Source organism: Leucoraja erinacea, chromosome 19 (genome assembly GCF_028641065.1).
Source record: "Leucoraja erinacea ecotype New England chromosome 19, Leri_hhj_1, whole genome shotgun sequence".
NCBI lineage: Eukaryota > Metazoa > Chordata > Chondrichthyes > Rajiformes > Rajidae > Leucoraja > Leucoraja erinaceus.
In genome coordinates this window covers 15494993-15515210 of record NC_073395.1, presented here as the reverse complement: position 1 = coordinate 15515210, position 20218 = coordinate 15494993, and the positions used below count along the sequence as shown (strand labels likewise).

At 46.4% G+C, this 20218-nt stretch overlaps 1 protein-coding gene across 1 annotated transcript in view; it reads left to right on the top strand.

Moving 5' to 3' along the window:
* The window catches only part of tmem178bb (transmembrane protein 178Bb), a 241499-nt gene that overhangs the window by 203276 nt on the left and 18005 nt on the right, over positions 1 to 20218 (top strand). Inside the window, exon 3 of the mRNA XM_055650372.1 lies at positions 14347 to 14484. Within this exon, the coding sequence (XP_055506347.1) occupies positions 14347 to 14484 (138 nt within the window). The remainder of the gene's footprint in view (positions 1 to 14346; positions 14485 to 20218) is intronic.

The following is a 20218-nucleotide window of genomic DNA, read 5'->3' as shown; positions in this document are numbered from 1 at the left end:
CATTTTTCCGCATGTTGAAAAATCTTCACGCGTCTAAGAGAGCGTCCCGAGCTCCGACTCCGTACCCTCTACGTACATTCTACGTGCTTACCACGAGTTTGATTTTTTTTTAAACTCGGGAGAGCTCTTGAATTACCTCGTACAGTGGGACAGGCCCTTAAGTCTGATTCCATTAACGCAAGAGAAACAGTGAAATATAATTAGGTCTGAAGAAGGGTTCTGACCCGAACCTTCACCTATTCCTTCTCTCCAGAGATGCTGCCTGACCTGCTGAGTTACTCCAGCATTTTGTGTCTATCTGCAATATAGCCCAGCATCTGCAGTTCCTCCCTACACTAAATATAATTGGTATTGGATTATTATTGTCCTGTGTACAAACATACAGTGAATCCAGTATACAGCTATCCAGGCAGATTACAGCAAACACCAGTGCAATCATGCCATATAGAAATGCAACACGGAATGCAATGTAAAAATAAGCAGGATGTAGTGTTACAGTCACAGAGAATGGCCAGATTTTAAAATGTGTAAGGGTCGAGATGAGGTAGATTGGAATATCGGGGTGATATGATGGGAATGGTTAACATGTCAGGCTAATGAATGAATATAAGGCTGGCAAATAAGATGACGGGGAAAGCTTTGCAGAAGTTGATGAATTGCACAGTTTTAGCATCACAGGTCACAGTAGAATGGTTCCAATCAATGGGATGCATACTTGGATGGATATTAATCATTTAGATGAGGCCATGAAAGCACTGCAGCAGTATATTTCAACTTCAGTGGGAGGGCATACGTGAGAGAGGATATCAAGTCAGGAAGGACAAGCATAAAACTATTTTGATGACTGAGGTGAACTCTTATGGGGAGGGGGGGCTTGCTACAGATCCCCAGGACAACAGGGTGGGTTCAATCCCAACCACAGGTGAATGTTCTCCCTCTGACCGGTGGATTTCCTTCAGGTGCTCAGGTTTCCTCACACGTACACACGGTGGGGCAGCGGCAGAGTTGCCGCCTTATAGTGCCAGCGATCCGGGTTTGATCCTGACCATGGGAGCTGTCTGCACGGATTTTGTACGTTCTTGTCGTGACCTGCGTGGGTTTTCTCCGGGAGCTCTGGTTTCCCCCCACACTCCAAAAACATAGAGGTTTGTAGGCCAATTGGCTTGGCAAAATTGTAAATTGCCCTTAGTGGGTGTAGGATATTGTTAGTGTACCCGGATCGCTGGTCGGCGCGGACTCGGTGGGCTGAAGAGCTTGTTTCCGTGCTGTGTCTCTAAACTAAACAAAGCTAAACATACCAAAGATGTGTAGATTGGTAGGTTAATTGGCTGTTGTAAATTCCCCTAAGTGGGTCGGGGAGAGTTGATGTGAATGTAGGGAAAATAAAATGGAATTAGTGTGCAGGAATGTTTACGGTCATCTTGTATCTCCCTATGACTCATATTCCTGGTGTACACCTGACAATAATAAGCCTGAACTTAAACCTAAGGTAAAATCTCTGATCTGCAATTGTATGATAAGGGACCAGTTGCAATAGTTTATGAGCAATTATTTGGGACCATAATTCCTCCACCGAAAGACAGGCAGGGCAGTTGTAGAGTCATCGGTGTGTTTGTGTCTCAGTTTGTATCAGAGGCAAAAAAGTGGAGAAAATATCTGTAAGCCGATGGAACAGTAAGCACTTCAATTCTGCAAAGTGAATGTCATCGATCATTTTGTGATCATATTGGGAAGAATTGGGTGGAAATGTCCAACACTAGAGGGCATACCTACCTGTAAGGTGAGAGGGGGAACATTTCAGAGATGTGTGGGACGTTTTTTACACAGAGAGTGATGGGGGCCAGGGGTGATGGCGGAGACAGATACGATAATGGCGTTCAAGGGGTTTTTAGATAGATACATGGAATCACAAGGAATAGAGGAATATGGATCATAAACAGGCAGAAGAGATCAGTTGAGCTTGGCATCACGTTTGGCATAAACATTGTGGGCCGAAGAGCCCATTCCTATGCTGTACTGTTCTATGTAATTACCAACCAAATGCTAAATATTAGCTTTGTTCACTGGATATGTTGATGTATTGTCCCTGGCCTCTAGGAGAGTTGCCACAAGATGATGATTCTGAAACCAGTTACACCAATATGTGGCATCACAGGCACCTGTCCCCAAACTTAAAGGCATGCCTGCCTGTCTGGTTAAATATAATATCTAGATGACACTTCAATTGCCATGGCATGGAAGGCTAAAGATGAAGCGCTGGTAAATGGGATTAGTAAAGGTGGGCACTCGATGGTTAGCATAGACATAGTGGGCTGATGCTGTATCTACCTGTGACTGAATGACAAGGTAAAAGTACTGATCTGCGACTGTTAGGTAAGGGAATAGTTGCAGTAGTCGGCTTAATAAAACTCTAAGTAGGAATACAAAGAAACTCATAAATTCTATGAAGGAAATGGCTCAAACATGTTAACAGATCACATCCCTGAAATGTAAAAAGGGTTAAAACAGGCAAAGACAATATGGCAAACCATTCATTATTAAACTATCAAACGAACGCTTGAAGGATTAAAATGGCTCACTGAAAGTGGAATTGGGTGAGTGAAGGGCACATGTACTATGTGGCAAATATGTTAATGATGCGGTGCTTCTTCCAGGCGAGAGATGGTTAATTTGTTTGATCTGAAAAGGAAGATGTTGTAATGGCAGTAAGGCTGCCAAACAGCTGCGGAGCTTAGTAAAGGAATGAATCTCAATGGGTGATTAAGATGCATCTGAGGATTCTTGAGGGGGAAAAAGAGAGGAAATTGCAGGATTTTGGGCAGAGATCTTCCGTATTGGGAATAAACATCATTAGGGATGCCAAAGAGTTGCCTTCAAATGAGAGAAAAGCAAAAATGTCTCTAATTTGAAAGCAAAGAGAACAAAGATTGTACAAATACGCATCAAGGAAGGAGAAAACCATTGGGGTGTTTTGGTAGTAGAGGGCAAAGGGTGGGCTTGGATATTCATGATGAGTGAATAAGGGGTGAATATTTATCTTGCGGCATGGACCCAGAAAGAAGTAAAACTGGAAGAGAGAGTAGGGTTTGGGTGATGATAGATCCAACAAAATGGTTGTCGATGGCTTTATTTGTGCACAAGCTAGAGGTGAATAGGCAAGAAGGTTCCCAAGACCAACGGGGTGAAGAGTTTATGTAGAGGAAAATATTATGTGAGGACTGGAGCCAGTGAACTGGAGAAGAGTGTAGGAAAGAACTGCAGATGCTGGTTTAAATCGAAGATAGACGCAAATAGCTGGAGTAACTCAGCGGGACAGGCGGCATCTCTGTGGAGACGGAAGATCATCGTTTCGCTGAACACCTTCGCTCAGTTCACCTGGACCTACCTGATCTCCCAGTTGCTAATCCATGTAATTCCCATTCCCACACTGACTTTTCTGTCCTAGGTCTCCTTCATTGGCAGAGTGAGGTTAAACACAAATTGGAGGAACAGCATCTCATATTTTGTTTGGGCAGCTTACAGCCCAGTGGTATGAGTATTGATTACTCTAACTTTAAGTAACCCCAGCATTCCCTCTCTCTCCATCCCTCCCGCACCTAAGTCACACCAGGTTTTTGTTTTCACCCAACAAACAGCTAACAATGGCCCGTTTCCTTTCGTCATCGTTACTTTTTTGCGTATCTTTCATTCATCTCTCTACATCATCGTCTATATCTCTCGTTTCCCGTTCCCCCGTCTAGTCTGAAGAAGGGTCTCGACCCATTCCTTCTCTCCCATTCACCCATTCCTTCTCTCCAGACATGCTGCCTGTCCCGCTGAGTCACTCCAGCTTTTTGTATCTATCAGGAGAAGAGTGAAGAGTTGGGATGGAGGATATCAGTGAGAAGGTGCTCTCTCCATAGCGTGAAGGACAGGAATGGTGGCAGCTTGGGTTGAGACTTGGACGAGGCAAGCGGAATGGTACAAGAGGAAATGGTGGAATAGGGAGATGGGTCCAACTAGTCAGACTGGGGTTCACTGACAAAAGGCCAACTGCTTGAAGATATGACCAGGCTTCAGAGAGTGGTGAGGTGCCACCAACATTGTGCCAGGTTTCGGTCTAAACGACAATTAAATCCATTCATCCACAGCAAGATCATACCTTATTAAAGCCTGATCCATTGATATGTGAGCAATTTGAAGGGCGTAGGTAGGTGGATGGATGGATAGGAAGGTATGTATTGACTCAAAGATATGGTGAAAATGCATCACATTACAGTAAGGGCTGACAGCAGTGAATGATGTGTACGTCTCTCCAGTACTTTATAATGAGCGTATGCTGGAATTGTTACTGCTCCATTTGCTGCAGTGCCTCTGGGTTTCAGATGCCAATTGGTTGTTTGAATTCCTATCAGTGGAGTCTTTATCCCCAGCACTGACTTCCTTTCACGTTCAGACTGAGTCGTGGGTCTAAATTTATTTCTTCCCCGAGGGGGACAAAATGCAAGGCAAACAATTTCCATTTGTGTCCAATTTGTGCATCTCTTTGACAGCTGCTCAGCCACTTTGTCTAATAAGGTTTATTCCCAATAACACTCGTCACCTCATTCTGTGACTGATACGATTCTCCTCACCCTAGGATCTGCTGGCCATACTGTACGTGTCTTCACAGTTCACGATCGCCCTTGCGCTCACTCACACCCCCGGTCCAGTAACACTTGCTCCACTCTAATGCCCTTCCACTACGTGCAACCTCCGGCAACCACCTTCAACGAGCATCGCAACCGGCTTAGACTAAAAAATTACCGATTTTTAAAACGGCAACCTATTTTTAGTCGCGGCCGGTTTTGAATTTTTAAAAATAATCGCCGGAACATAGAAGAAGCGGAAACCACTTTCGACCATTAGGGAGACTGACAAAAACCTCCTGGAACCGCACGGAAACCTTGGGTGGGGCGCAAAGTCTCCAGGGGTTTCCGTTCAGGTTTCCGAAGTGGGACAGGGCCATTATCCTCTTTACGATGTATCTTCAGTCCTATTTTTTCGCATCGGTATTTATGTTTGGATATCTCCTAGTTCCATTTAGAGGTTCCCAATTCTTTTGAGGAACTTCCCCAAAACTAAGGCAATGATTGCAAAGGGTCAAACGTTGGATTACACAAGCTCAACTTTGTCATTTGTCGCACAATCCAACCCCGGGGGAAAGAAAAGGTTTGAGGCGTTTGGTGACAATGGGACTTCCAAAGTCGATGATTCTCGGCTCCTCCCTCAGCCCAATAGAGGCTTAGAGTCATACAGTGTGGAAACAGGCCCTTCGGCCCAACTTCTCCACACCAACCAACATGTCCCATCGAAACTGTCCCCACCTGGCCCATATCCCTCTAAATCTATCCTATCCATGTACCTGTCCAAATGTTTCTTACATGTCGCAGTAGTATCTGCCTCAACTTCCTCCTCTGGCAGCTTGTTCCTTACACACACCACCCTTTGTGTAAAAATGTTACCCCTCTGGTTCCTATTAAATCTTCTCCCCCACCCTCACCTGAAAATTGTGTCCTCTAGTTCTTGATTCCCCTACTCTGGGCTCAAGACACTGTGCGTTTACCTGATATACCACCAGTGTTGACCAGATTCACGGTGCTGCAAGCACAGGAGATTGTGAGAAGTCCTCCTCCCCAGTGCTAGAGGACTGGTGTGTAACCTGGGAGAACTGTTCTAGTCAAGCAATAGCCTGGCACAATTGTACAATGTGCGAGACTCTCCATCATAATCCTTAGGTCCCACTTAGGAAACACTGAACAGAAACCTCTGGAGACTTTGTGGGAGAGACCTAGTTTCCGTGCGGTTTAAAAGGTTGCAGGTGGTTGCCAATTGCAGTGGTTGCCGGAGGTTGCCGAGGTTGCAGGTGGTTGGGGTAGTGGAAGCAGGTAGGGAGACTGACAAAAACCTCCGGGAACCTCCGGGAACCGCACGGAAACCTTGGGTTGGGCGCAGTCTCCCGAGGTTTCCGTTCAAGTTTCCTAAGTGGGACAGGGGCATTAGGTAAATTCAGTCACACCAGTGGTGGCGGCAGAGTGGGAGAGAGTAGTCCTTGGAATTTAAAATGTTGACTTGAATCCCAATTAAGTCTTGTGATATTGAGTCAAAGGGGGAAGCAAGCCCCAACTAACTCCCACCTACACCATCCGTCTGCTGAAGACTCAGATGTTCTTTAGACTTTACTTCAGGGATACAGCGCGGAAACAGATCCTTCAGCCCACCCGGTCCGCGCCGACCAGCGATCGGCCTGTACACTGACCTACACACACTGGGGATAATTTTACAACTTACCAAAGCCAATTACCCTACAAACTCACATGTCTTTGGAGAGTGGGAAGAAATCGGAACACCTGGGGAAAACCAGTGAGGAGAACATGCAAACCCCTGTACAGACAGGATCAGGATCAAACCTGGGTCTCCTGCGCTGTAAAGCCGCAACTCTACCGTTGCGCCACCATGCCGCCCCGTTGTCTATCGCTTGGGAGTCGCAAGGGTTGGGTATGTAGTCTGGATAGGAGACTTCGATACCAATCACCAAGGTTGGTTTGATCACACCAGCACCGACCAAACTGGCCGTGTCCTGAAGAACACAACTGCCAGACTGGGTCTGCAGCAAGGAATGAAGGAACCAACATGGGAGAATTAACCTACTTGGGTCTCATCCTCACCAGTCTGCCCACTGTGAATGAATGAATGTCCACGGCAATATTCACAATCACACTACTCTCTTTTCATTGCTGGGTCTAAGTCCTGGAACCCCTCACTGGAAGCAGTGTGAAGCTACATTCATCAAAAGGACTGGCATCTTTCACATCTCACATCACCTTCACAAGCATAATTATCGGTGAACCATAAATCCTTTCTTGCTAGTGGCCCCCGCATCGTGAATTATGAATTAAAATCTTCAGTTTATCCACTCTGAAAATTTAATGAACATCAGTTGCAGGGTGTCATATCCACATAATTTCCATGTGCAGTCATCAGTACTGAATATTTATCATACAGAATGATCTCTTGGATGTGGGAACGTGGTTATATGCAAATAACTAAATATGCATTAACTGCAACTTTGGGGTGAACTTTGCCTGACCTTGCAAGATCTCTCCTTTAGGATTGGTGAAGAGTGCCCAAGGATAAAGAAATGAGCCAGGGTTTCCCATGTTATTTTGACACATCCATCCCCGCCCTCCTTCTGAATTTCAGGAGGAATTTTCAAAAATAACAGATTTTCGTTTTGTTTTTAAACTGGCAGTTTGAAATGCAACATAAGAAATGTCCTTCGAGCTATAGCATTACTCATCTGCAAATGTAAATGCTAAATCCCTGTAATAAGGACAAAATTGCTGGGAAAACTCGGCAAGTCAGTCAGCACCCATAGTTATAGAAACATTTTGCACACAGGGTCGTTAAAAAAAACATGTTCGATTTCAGTACGAGAAAAGGTAGAGATGGATAGGACTTAGGGAACATCCCTGAAAAATGAGACCAAATTGGCTAGAAACCTTCTAACTTCCAAATTAACCCTTTGGTCTCATCCTATAAGAGATATTCCATACGTCCTGTCAATTCATCCCCACCTAAAATTAACAAATGTTCTTTCTTTTCCCAACTCTGAGAAAGTTCTCACAGGGACACGTTTATTCCTACTCTTTGTTTCCTGTCTGCTAACCAGTTCTCCATCCATGTCAATATCCTACCCCCAATACCTTGTGCTCTAATTTTGCTCACTAACCTCCTGTGCGGGACTCTACCAAAGGCTTTCTGAAAGTCCCGATACACTATATCCACTGGCTCTCCTTCGTCCATTTTACTTGTCACATCCTCAAAAAATTCCAGAAGATTAGTTAAGCAGAATTTCCCCTACATACATCCATGCTGATTTGGTCCAGTCCTTTTACTGCTATCCAAATGCACCGTTATTACTTCTTTAATAATTGACTCCAGCACCTTCCCCACCATTGATGTCAGGCTAACTGGTCTATAATTCCCCATTTTCTGTCTCACTCCTTTCTTGAAAAGTGGATAACATTAGCTACCCAACAATCCACAGGAACTGATCCTGAATCTATAGAACATTGGAAAATAATCACCAATGTGTTCACGATTTCTAGAGCCACCTCCTTGACCTAACCGACTGTCAGAAGTGGCCTGAAGGCCTGAGTGACCATGTTTTGGATGAGCAAGCATTCTGCGGCTGTCTTTAATTGCAGTTTCCACAACTCATTATCTGCCCAACTCCTTATCCGAAGACTTGCCTTGGGTCGATCTGACTCTGCCCTGTCTCGTGTGAGATGGAACTTGAACACGGCCAGGCTCAGAATAAATGACACTGCAAAAATGACGTCCTTGAGAACATTCACCTTCCCCAGTGATTTACAACATCAAAAATTTAATTCCACTGTGTACCTGACACCAGCCGCTTCCCCAGATTCAATCTCCTGCCTCCCATGCCAACTCCTTTATGCCGCTTGTCAGCTGAATATTGCATGTCGAGCAGAGGAATAATCAGATAATAAAGAAATCAAACTGCGCTTGATCAATGGGACAATAGGTGTGATGTCAGTCTGCGGCCTGAGGGCATGCAATAAGTCCGTACAAATGTCCTGAACTTTCTCTCTGGGTAAGCACTTTTTTAGCCTGGCGTGTGACTTATAATCAGTAGAGCCTTGGAGATGAAGGTGTCTGAGTGAAAACAGTCAATAGCCATTTAAAGAGAATAAAATGGACGTAGAAGATTAGAACTGGAGCAGACCATTCACCCCTTAGAGCCATCTCCACTATTCATCTGGGAGAGATGAAGGTGTCTGAGTGAGAGAGTCAATGGCCATTTTGAAGATCAATACCTCATATTACGCCCAGATAGTCCTCATATCAATGGTATGAATGTAGAATTTCTCCGTTTCAGGTAACCAGCATTTCCTTTGTTCTTTTCTCTCTCCTTCTGATGCTCCCAGTTTCACTCACACTGCCCATCTTTCCACTTCCTCCCAACCATAGTTACCCAGATTTTTTCTCCTCCTCCATTCCCATCTTCCAGAATCTAAAGCCCTTTGTTGTATCCACACTGCCTACATTGATTGAAGGCGGGAGGTTGGGGATAAAGGGATATCCACTCTAGGATATCCTCCTAGCTCCTCACTCTCATCAAAAGCCTGTCTAATAAACGAAAAGCGTGTACAATGAAACCATGCTAGCATCCTAAATATTCCCTGCTGTTATTAGACTTCTGTACAGATCTCCCTCAATTTAAGGATGTATTGCTCATCCTCCAATCTACCTTGTTGCTGCCCTTGCACTTTTTAATCTGAACTTTCTCTGTAGTTGTAACACCATATTTTGCACTTCCTGCATCACTTGTATGGCATGCTTGTACTTATGGGTATGATCTGCTTGCAGGCACCATATCTTGGTACAAGTGACAATAATAAGCCAACACCAATACCAATCTATATTGTAATATGGGAGACGAGCATTCAGGGTACGTCACACGCCCTTTAAAAGACGCTTTGCATCGTAGATGGGAGAGGTGTTTGTTACTGTCCGTTAAGTCCTCCAAATCTGTGAGCTGTGTGGGACGCCTGATGAGAGCTGCTGATTGATAGGGGGTGGTAGAGTGGTGAAAGGGAAGGGGGGGGAGCACTCTCAGCATCAACAGTGTTTTATTGTCATATGTCCCAGATAGAACAATGAAATTCTTACTTGCAGCAGCAGAACAGAATATGTAAATATAGTACGCTGTAAACCATATAATAAACGAGTGAAGAGGAAAAAAGTTCAGTGTGTGTATATACACACGCAGGTGTGGAGGATGCTGTCCACACCTGCAGGGTTCAGTAAAGGCTGGGGGCTTCATGCATCCAGTGAAGAATGCCTGAATCGCATTGACAGTCAGGAAATGAAGCCGTCCATGCCGCAAGAAATGGAACAACATTCATCTCTGGGCTGACCTAGGGAATAAGAGCTATCGTCACCTGTGAGACAGAGCCTAACCACTCCCATTCGCCTTTCCTGGCATTTACACCATTGACAGCAATTGCCATAGAATGCTGAGGAGGTCGTCAATGGATCTACAGTAGCTGCTGCACTATTTAACAAGATCTTGGCAGACCCGATCCCTCTGCACCGCTTTCCCTCACTAAGTGGCGACACGGTGCCACAGCAATGGAGTTGCTGCTTTACGGTGCCAGAGACCCGGGTTCAATCTATGGGTATTGCTGTGGATACTGTCTGTATGGAGTTTGTACATTCTCATCGAGACCGCGTGGGATTTCTCCGGGTGCTCAAGTTTCCTCCCGCACTCCAAAGACGTACAGGTTTGTAGGTTAATTAGCTTCGGGAAAAATTGTAAATTGTCCCCAGTGTGTGTGGGATAGTATTAGTGTATGGAGATTGCTGGTCGGCACAGAGTCGATGGGCAGAAGGGCCCGTTTCTGTGCCGCATCTCTAAAGTAAACTAAACCCGATTTCCCCTGACTCACTTACAGTCTAAACAGTATTGATTTTGTCTTGACTGTGTTCAACGACTGATCCATCACACCACCCCTGGGCAAAGAATTTCCAAAGATTCACCAACTTCTGTGTGAAGAATTGTTTTCTCATCAGTTGAAGCTGGACTCCTTCCAAGTTCCACACAATTGGCCCAGTACATCTATAACCCCTTGTCTATGTGGTGCTTCCTTCAGTCTGAGCAAACTGTGTGGGTTATTGTCCCTGGGTAGTTGGCATCTGACGTACATCCACCACAAATCAGCATGAGCAGATCTCCAATCAAAACCCCACTGCAGACGCATTTACTCCGTGTCTGAGCGTGTGACAGGCAATGTCAGAACGAGCGATGGGTGTCTTCTTCCTCCTGGCCCTGTTCATAAGTTCATAAGTTCTAGGAGCAGAATTGGGCCCATCAAGTCTACTCCGCCATGGCTGATCTATATTTCCCTCTCAATCCTATCCTCCTGCCCCTCCCCGCCCCCACCACACCCTGCCCCTTTACATGCAGCAACGGAAAGACCCTGGAGTGTTGGCCTCCCCCACAGAGCCTTGCGTTGGCTGCACCGAGCTTCAGTGCATCCCTCAGCACGTACTCCTGCAGTCTGGAGCAGGCCAGTCGACAACATTCCCTGACGGACATCTCGCTCCGCTGGGAGGTCAACAAATTTCGGTCAGACCAAAGAGCGTCTTTCACCGAGGTGATGACCTTCCAACAGCATCTGACGTCCATCCCCGAATGTGTCCCTGGGCACAGTCCGTAAATCAGAGAGTCATCTGTCACGGAGCATCTGACAAGGACCTTTCCCTTCAAAGCATGGTCAAGGGCCAGCCACAGTGTGAGACTGGAGGCAGGCTGGCCGCAAGCCATTGATTTCCTTTCCCATTTGCACCATATGGATGTTACAACCCAGCTCATACCCAGTTTTATTGAGAACAGGATTTTATCGTTTGCAGTTAATTTTGTGTTAAGACGAATTGAAATGCTCAAACTGTCTCAGAAGGATTTGAACTCAACAACCAGTCGAATAACATAAACGTTACCTAATGCTCATAGCTTCCAGTTGGTTTCCCGTAGATATGTCTTTATTGCAAATCTATCTGCTTGGCTTCACTTAGTTTCATAAATGTAATAATACTGTCAGCAAGATACTTCATTTAATTTCTCATTTTATATTCAGCATTTAATTAATGTCAAGGCCCTAATTAAGCAGTGCTGGATTATACTCAGGGGAGAAGTGTACCGTTCCATTCATTCCTTGAACACTTTTATGTTTTTACGTGAGAAATGATGAGGCAGCGAGAGGTACACAAACAACATGAACCCGAGAGGCTTTAGGGAGGACAGATTTGAGCTCAGCTGCAGTGCTGACTGAGATTGGAAGGTTGTTGACAGATGAAGCAAGCAAACAAATGGCAGCTTGCATTTGCATGGCGCCTTTTGCATAGCAAGTTGTGCCAATGATAAGCAGCGAGGGGCAGCCAGACTGACACTGACATTAAGAGATGGTGGAAGACATAGAAACATAGAAAATAGGTGCAGGAGTAGGCCATTCGGCCCTTCGAGCATGCACCGCCATTCAATATGATCATGGCTGATCATCCAACTCGGTATCCTGTACCTGCCTTCTCTCCATACCCCCTGATACCTTTAGCCACAAGGGCCACATCTAACACCCTCTTAAATATAGCCAATGAACCGTGGCCTCAACTACCTTCTGTGGCAGAGAATTCCACAGATCCACCACTCTCTGTGTGAAAAATGTTTTTCTTATCTCGGTCCTAAAAGATTTCCCCCTTATCCTTAAACTGTGACCCCTTGTTCTGGTCTTCCCCAACATCGGGAACAATCTTCCTGCATCTAGCCTGTCCAACCCCTTAAGAATTTTGTAAGTTACTATAAAATCCCCCCTCAATCCTCTAAATTCTATCGAGTACAAGCCGAGTCTATCCAGTCTTTCTTCATATGAAAGTCCTGACATCCCAGGAATCAGTCTGGTGAACCTTCTCTGTACTCCCTCAATGGCAAGAATGTCTTTCCTCAGATTAGGCATCTCGCATCTGAAGAGGAAATAACTCAACCTGAAACGACTATGGCCCATTTCCCACCCCAGATGCTTCTTGACCCGCTGACTTTCTCCGGGGGTTTGTTTCAGGATTCCAGCATCTGCAGTCCCTTGTGTCTAGCTAAGAGATGATAGCCAACTGGAACACTGTGTGGCATAGCATCAATTCTGTAAACTGCCCCCAGTGCATGGGTGAGTGGTGGAATATGATGGGAATATGGGGTGAACAATATTGGGAAAATGGGTGCATACTTGTCAGCATGGATTTAGTGGGCCAAATGGCCTGTTTCCTTGCTATATGTTTGCAAGGACAGAAACGGGCCCTGTTTAATGCCACACCATGACACAACGTACAGAGTTTCTGCATAAGATCATCATGTCATAAGTGATAGGAATAGAATTAGGCCATTCGGCCCATCGAGTCTACTACTCCATTCAATCATGGCTGATCTATCTCAACACTCCTAGCCCCATTCTCCTGCCTTCTCCCCATAACCTCTAACACCCGTACTAATCAAGTCACACAGCAAGTCGTCCGTGGGTATTGGAATATAATGTTCACACCTCAGGTACTTCTGAGAGTATGATTCCACTCTGAAGAATGTTGCAGGAACTAGTGTCAGCTTGGCCGAGTCAGTAACACTCCTGCCTTCGTGTCGGACTGTCGGATGACCCTGACCTCCCTCCGCATGCCTGGCTGTTCGGGATGGTGAGCCCCCCTCTGTCCCGGTGAAGGTTCTGGATGCCGGATGCCAGATCCTCAGACTGCTAAAGCTGGAATAATATATTCAGCTGGGAGCAGGCATGGAATGCACGTCCCAGCCCCTCCTGAGCCATGGGAGAGGTTGCACTGGCTGACATCTTAGTACCGAGGGAGATCCTCCACTTTTGGTCGCGGGGCGGGGATTGCCTCAGCTTCTAGAATGTCAGCTTCTGACACAAGAAACTCAGACCCAGAAATGACTTTTCATGCCCCCCATGGCCCACTCAGAAATCTATTTAATCTTAAACCTGAGCACCCTGTGAAACCTGAGCATCCTGGGAGGATGATGTGTTGGACATTTCCATCACCTCCCAATGTGATCCCACCATCAGTTACATCTTTCCATCCCCGCCCCTTTCTGCCTTCCCCAGAGACCGCTCCCTCTGCAACTCCTTGGTTTACTCATCCTTTCCCACCCAAACCAATCCTTGCCGACTTACTTTCCATTTCGCTGAGCGCTTGCACTCCAGCGCTTGCCAAGTCCCACTGCATTCCCCTGTCACTAACAATTTTAACCCCCCTTCCCATTCCCATGCTGACCTTTCTGTCCCGCACCTCCCCCGTTATCAGAGTGACAATAAACCTAACTACAAAAAGAGGGGAAACATGCAAAACTCATTGTGGATTTGACGCTGAGTTCTACAATTTCAAGTGACTTGAGTTTGCGCCTGAATCAGTTGTTCAACTGTGATATTGGAAGGTAAGGCCGGGAATGTTTCAGCCTTCTGCAAAACTTCTTTATTCTTTTAGGACCTTACAATATTAAACTTGCAGGAGTATAGGCTATGGACTAAATGCTGGTAAATGGGGCTGCATAGATAAGTACAGAGGCCAGCATGGACATGGTGGGCCGAAGGGTCTGTTTCTGCACTGTGACACTCTATGACTCTCTACGCCAAACAGAATAATTATCCAAGCAGATCTTTTAGGACAACAGACGGCAGCACTGGGAGCAAGGACAGTTCCCCATGAAGCTTACTGAGCCTTGCCTTCTCTCTCTCCCTCCCTCCACAGATCTCCGCCGGATGACAGCCGGATTCATGGGAATGGCCGTTGCCATCATCCTCTTTGGCTGGATAATCGGGATCCTTGGCTGCTGTTGGGATCGGGGCCTGATGCAGTACGTGGCTGGCTTACTGTTCCTGATGGGAGGTAAGGTGGTCCTTCCAGTCGTACGTGTCTCCTCATGTCCCGGGACCTGTGGATTCCAAAGCAAACTTACTGCAGGGGTGCTGGATATATGAAACTCTGCAAACACTCAGCAAGTCAGGCAGCATCTGTGGAAGGACAAACTGAATTAATGTTTCACATTGGTAGCTTTTCATCAAACGGGGTTGAGACTGCCAGGAATGGGCAATAAATGCTTGTCATCGATCCTGAAAGTAAATGTAAAATAAAAGTATAATGCAGACCTGAAGGCGAAGGTTTCAAACTGAAAGATGCAACAGACATAGAATAGACTGGAAAGGAACTAGAGAAGAATTCTCAGTCAAAGGTCGATGGGGTGAAGTTATCTGGGAACCACAGAGAGACACAGGCCTTGTCATGGATATCATTAGACTTGAATGGACACATCCATCACCGCTAAAGCATGGTTTGACATCAGTAAAGCAGTAAAGCTTGAAAGGACACATACATCACCTCTTTGAAATCTAAAACAGAAACTGAGCAGGTCAAGCAGCACCTGTGTAGAGAGAAACAATCAGCAGTTCAGAAGGGTTTCTCTTTCCACAGGTGCTGTCCGACCTGCTGAGTTTTTCCAGCATCTTTTGTTTCCATCCCTGAGTGCTGCTGTCCAGCATGAGCTGGGCTTGTCTATGCTGCAATGAGTCCTTAAAGTCTGAATGAGGAAGATTGATTTGGCCACAACAGGTCTGCTAGAAGAGTTTTGGAGCACCGTGGTATTAGGACTGAACTAGTAAACTCAAATTATGGGATGATATCTCTCTACAGCGAGGCAAAAGCCCAAATTCAGCAAAATCGAGTAATTTGAATGACATTTGAATGGATAGATACCATGGCTAAAAAACATGGCAGATTACTGTAAAAAAGCAAAATAATTTCATGTCTGTTAGTGAAGGATACCTGGACTTCTGTTCAATGTTGAATGACATTGAATGAACACGTATGCTCCTCAGAAGACACAGGAGGCCATTCAGCCCATTGAGTCTCTGGCAGCTCACACAGCAATACCATCCCATCCTCCCTAATTTCCCTGTAACCTGTTCCACTCACATTCCCATCAACTCTCCCCAGGTTTTGCTACTCACCTACACACAAGGGGCTATTTACAGTAATCAATTAAACTACCTACCCACACAGCTCTGGGACATGGGAGGAAACTGGAGCACCCAGAGGAAACCCATGCACTCATGGAGAGAACGTGCAAACTCCAGGCAGAAAGGACTGAAGGTCGGAAACATACTTAGGTTGCAGGAGTTGTGAGACAGCAGCTCTACGAGCAACAACACCAACATGGTGACCAGCAACATTTGTTCTATGTTTAGTTTAGTTTAGTTTAGAGATGCAGCACGGAAACAGGCCCTTTCGCCCACCGAGTCCGCGCTGACCAGTGATCCCCACACACCAACACTATCCTACACCCACTAGGGACAATTTACAATTATACCAAGCCAATGAACCTACAAACCTGTACGTCTTTGGAGTGTGGGAGAAAACCGGAGATCCTGGAGAAAACCCACGCTGGTCATGGGAAGAACATACAAACTCCACACAGACAAACACCTGTAGTCAGGATCGAACCGCGGTCTCTGGCGCTGTAAAGTATCAACTCTACCGCTGCGCCTATCCTGACGCTCAACCCTGATGACCATGTTACAGGAAGAAATGCTAAAGTAAACATTTGATTTTAAAATCAGGGCAAATGCAGCCAGTGTGGGTTTGCAGTGCCCTAGGCCACAACGTTGAAGTTGTACGCAGGGTGTGGACACCACTGCGTTTCTGGATGCAGAGGGATGCATGGACAGGGTCAGTGGGCGAGTGTTCTGACCCACGGCACAGGTTTGTTGAAGCAAATTAGCTTCTCCTGCTCTCTGCACTTGTTGTGCTCTGCAGGCTGATTGAATGCCTGCAGATGTGTTTGTCAGAGACAGCTAATGACCTGCAAAGGGCAACTGACAGAGACTTCAATCAATCAGCGCTCTGCCACCCAACTGATCCATCACTGCACAAGCAGTGAGAGACATCAGCCAGGCCTCCTCTAACCAAAGCTTTGTTCAACTGACAGTCAAGAGAAGAAGGCAAGGTGGAGCGGTGGGTGAGTCAGTCATCGACTCACTCAGCAAGCGTGGATTCTGTCACCGCCACCATTCACCCGCTGCCGCGTGGTAACCGGCAGAGGAATACGGGGACAGGGTGCCCCATGTAGGTGAAGTACTTCCGATGGCTCCACAGAAACTGGGATGTGAGCCTCCTCTTTAGGGTAATTCCCTGCGTCTTTGTTAGCTGCAGCACAGTGGGTTTGATGGAGCTCTTCGACATGTCTGTGAAGGGCAGTGGGTGCAGGACTCCAACAAACCCAGCCAGCGTTTCATCTCAGCTTGTAGATACCAACCTGTCACCAAAGAACAACCCCTGGAACCAACCCCAGAACCCTTGATTAATACTTTATTATCACATGTCATTATAGACATTAGAAGATCTCCCCCTGCCCTCACCCCACCCAGCATAAACAACCCCACAGTCACATCTGTGGGGTCTTTTAAGTTCCTGAGAACCATCATCTTAAAGGACCTGAAATGAGGGGCCACCATCGACTCCACGGTCAAAAAGGCACAACAGAGGATGTACTTCCCGCGCCAGCTGAGGAAGCACAATCTGCCACAGGCAATGATGGTCCAATTCTACATGGTCATCATAGAGACTCTGATTTGGCTCAGCCACCAAGCACGACATCCGGAGGCTGCAGCGAATCGGCTGATCAGCTGAGAAGGTTATTGGCTGCAACCTTCCCTCCATTGACAAACTGTACACTGCAAGGGCCAGTAAGCGAGCGGGTAAGATCATCTCTGACCCCTCTCATCCTGGCCACAAACTCTTTGAGTCACTTCCCTCAGGAAGGCAACTCCGGACTGTCAAAGCTGCCACAGTAGTAGTAGCTCTACTCAATAACCGAAAATCTGTAGCCTCCTTTTGCTCTGGTATTCACATGTTTAATCAATAATCTTTTATGTGTCATTCCTTACTGTCACTGTATGTCATGTTGTCACTTGTGGGCAGAGCACCAATGCAAATTCCTTGTATGTGAATACTTGGCCAATAAACGTATTCATTCATTCATCCATTCATGTGAAACGCCACAGGGAAATTCTTTGTTTTGCATACCATACACAAGGTATGCAAAGAGTCACCACGTATAGGGCACCGACAAAGTTACAAAGTACTCATTATAGTCCTCTCTTGTCCACATTTGTTCTTGGCCCCTCCACCCCCCCCCCCCCCCCCACACCCCCAAAACCCCCACCCCCCCCCCCCCCACACCCCCCACCACCCCCCCCCCCCCCCCCCCCCCCCCCCCCCCACAACCCCCAAGCCAGGTCCTCATCTAGATACTAACCCCAGATACTAATCCCAGGACCAAGACCCCAGATACTAACCCCCAAACCAAGTTACCAAACCCTTGCACCATCCCAGCATCATGTACCAACCCCAGATACCAACCCATCACCAAATAACAACCCCTGGAACCATCCTCAGAACCCAGATACCAACCGCAGGTACTCACCCAGAACCCAGATTCCATCCCAGTAGCAAATCCCAACCCCAAACACCAGCCCAGCACAATATATCAACCCCAGAAACCAATGCCAGTTTACAAATACTAGAAACATAGAACATAGAAATTAGGTGCAGGAGTAGGCCATTCGGCCCTTCGAGCCTGCACCGCCATTCAATATGATCATGGCTGATCATCCAACTCAGTATCCTGTACCTGCCTTCTCTCCATACCCTCTGATCCCCTTAGCCACAAGGGCCGCATCTAACTCCCTCTTAAATATAGCCAATGAACTGGCCTCAACTACCCTCTGTGGCAGAGAGTTCCAGAGATTCACCACTCTCTGTGTGAAAAAAGTTCTTCTCATCTCGGTTTTAAAGGATTTCCCCCTTATCCTTAAGCTGTGACACCTTGTCCTGGACTTCCCTAACATCGGGAGCAATCTTCCTGCATCTAGCCTGTCCAACCCCTTAAGAATTTTGTAAGTTTCTATAAGATCCCCTCTCAATCTCCTAAATTCTAGAGAGTATAAACCAAGTCTATCCAGTCTTTCTTCATAAGACAGTCCTGACATCCCAGGAATCAGTTTGGTGAACCGTCTCTGCACTCCCTCTATGGCAATAATGTCCTTCCTCAGATTTGGAGACCAAAACTGTATGCAATACTCCAGGTGTGGTCTCACCAAGACCCTGTACAACTGCAGTAGAACCTCCCTACTCCTATACTCAAATCCTTTTGCACTGAAAGCTAACATACCATTCGCTTTCTTTACTGCCTGCTGCACCTGCATGCCTACCTTCAATGACTGGTGTACCATGACACCCAGGTCTCGCTGCATCTCCCCCTTTCCCAATCGGCCACCATTTAGATAATAGTCTGCTTTCCCGTTTTTGCCACCAAAATGGATAACCTCACATTTATCCACATTATACTGCATCTGCCAAACATTTGCCCACTCACCCAGCCTATCCAGGTCACCTTGCAGTCTCCTAGCATCCTCCTCACAGCTAACCCTGCCCCCCAGCTTAGTGTCATCCGCAAACCTGGAGATATTGCCTTCAATTCCCTCATCCAGATCATTAATATATATTGTAAATAGCTGGGGTCCCAGCACTGAGCCTTGCGGTACCCCACTAGTCACTGCCTGCCATTGTGAAAAGGACCCGTTTACTCCCGTTTACGAAAAGGACCCGTTTACTCCTACTCTTTGCTTCCTGTTTGCCAGCTAGTTCTCTATCCACATCAATACTGAACCCCCAATGCCTTGTGCTTTAAGGCTCAGGTACCACTAGCCCCAGGTACCAATCCCAATACCCAGATACCAACTGTTTATATCAACCTAGCACCATATGCCAATCCCAGATACCAATGCACCAAAATATCCCAACTACTGATACCAATCCCAGTTCCCAGATACCAACTTCTTATATCAATCCAGCATCAAATACCAACCTCAGATTGACCTCGGATACAAAACCGTACCACAAACCTGACCTCAGTTATACACCCACCATGACCTCAACTTCAGATATAAACCCACCATCCAGATGCACATTTTACTTCCACATGCTACCATCAAGTTTCCGATCTTACATCCAGACCCTGATTTCCTGATACCATCCCTATTCTGCCAGTTTCAGGGAGCAAACACAATGCGTGTACATCAGTGCCACTCTCTGGGGATCCATCCCACCACCCAGCTCTGCTCACTCTGCATCGAACCTGAGGAGTGAATGAACTAAGCACCAAGGAAGATCCCTGCCCTTGGGAGCCAGGCACTGGGATACGCCTGGGTAATTCAGGGGTGGCCTTCAGGAAGGACAACCTTAGAAAGACCATAACATTGTGTTATACAATCATCCTACTGTGAGAAGGTTGTGATTAAGGTAGAGAGGGTGCAGAAAAAGATGTTGACAGAATTCAAGGGCAGGAGATAAAGGGAGATATTTGATAAACTGGGACTGTTCACCAAGGAGGCTGAGAAGTGACCTTATCGAGGTTTATTAAACCATGCTGGGTATTAATAAGATGGCGATTTTTTTATTTCAGCGTAGGAGAGTTTAAAACTTGAAGGCATACGTTTAAGGTGAGAGAGGAAAGACTTAAGGGGAACCTAATGGGTGACTTTGTCACACAGAGGGTGTTGGGGAA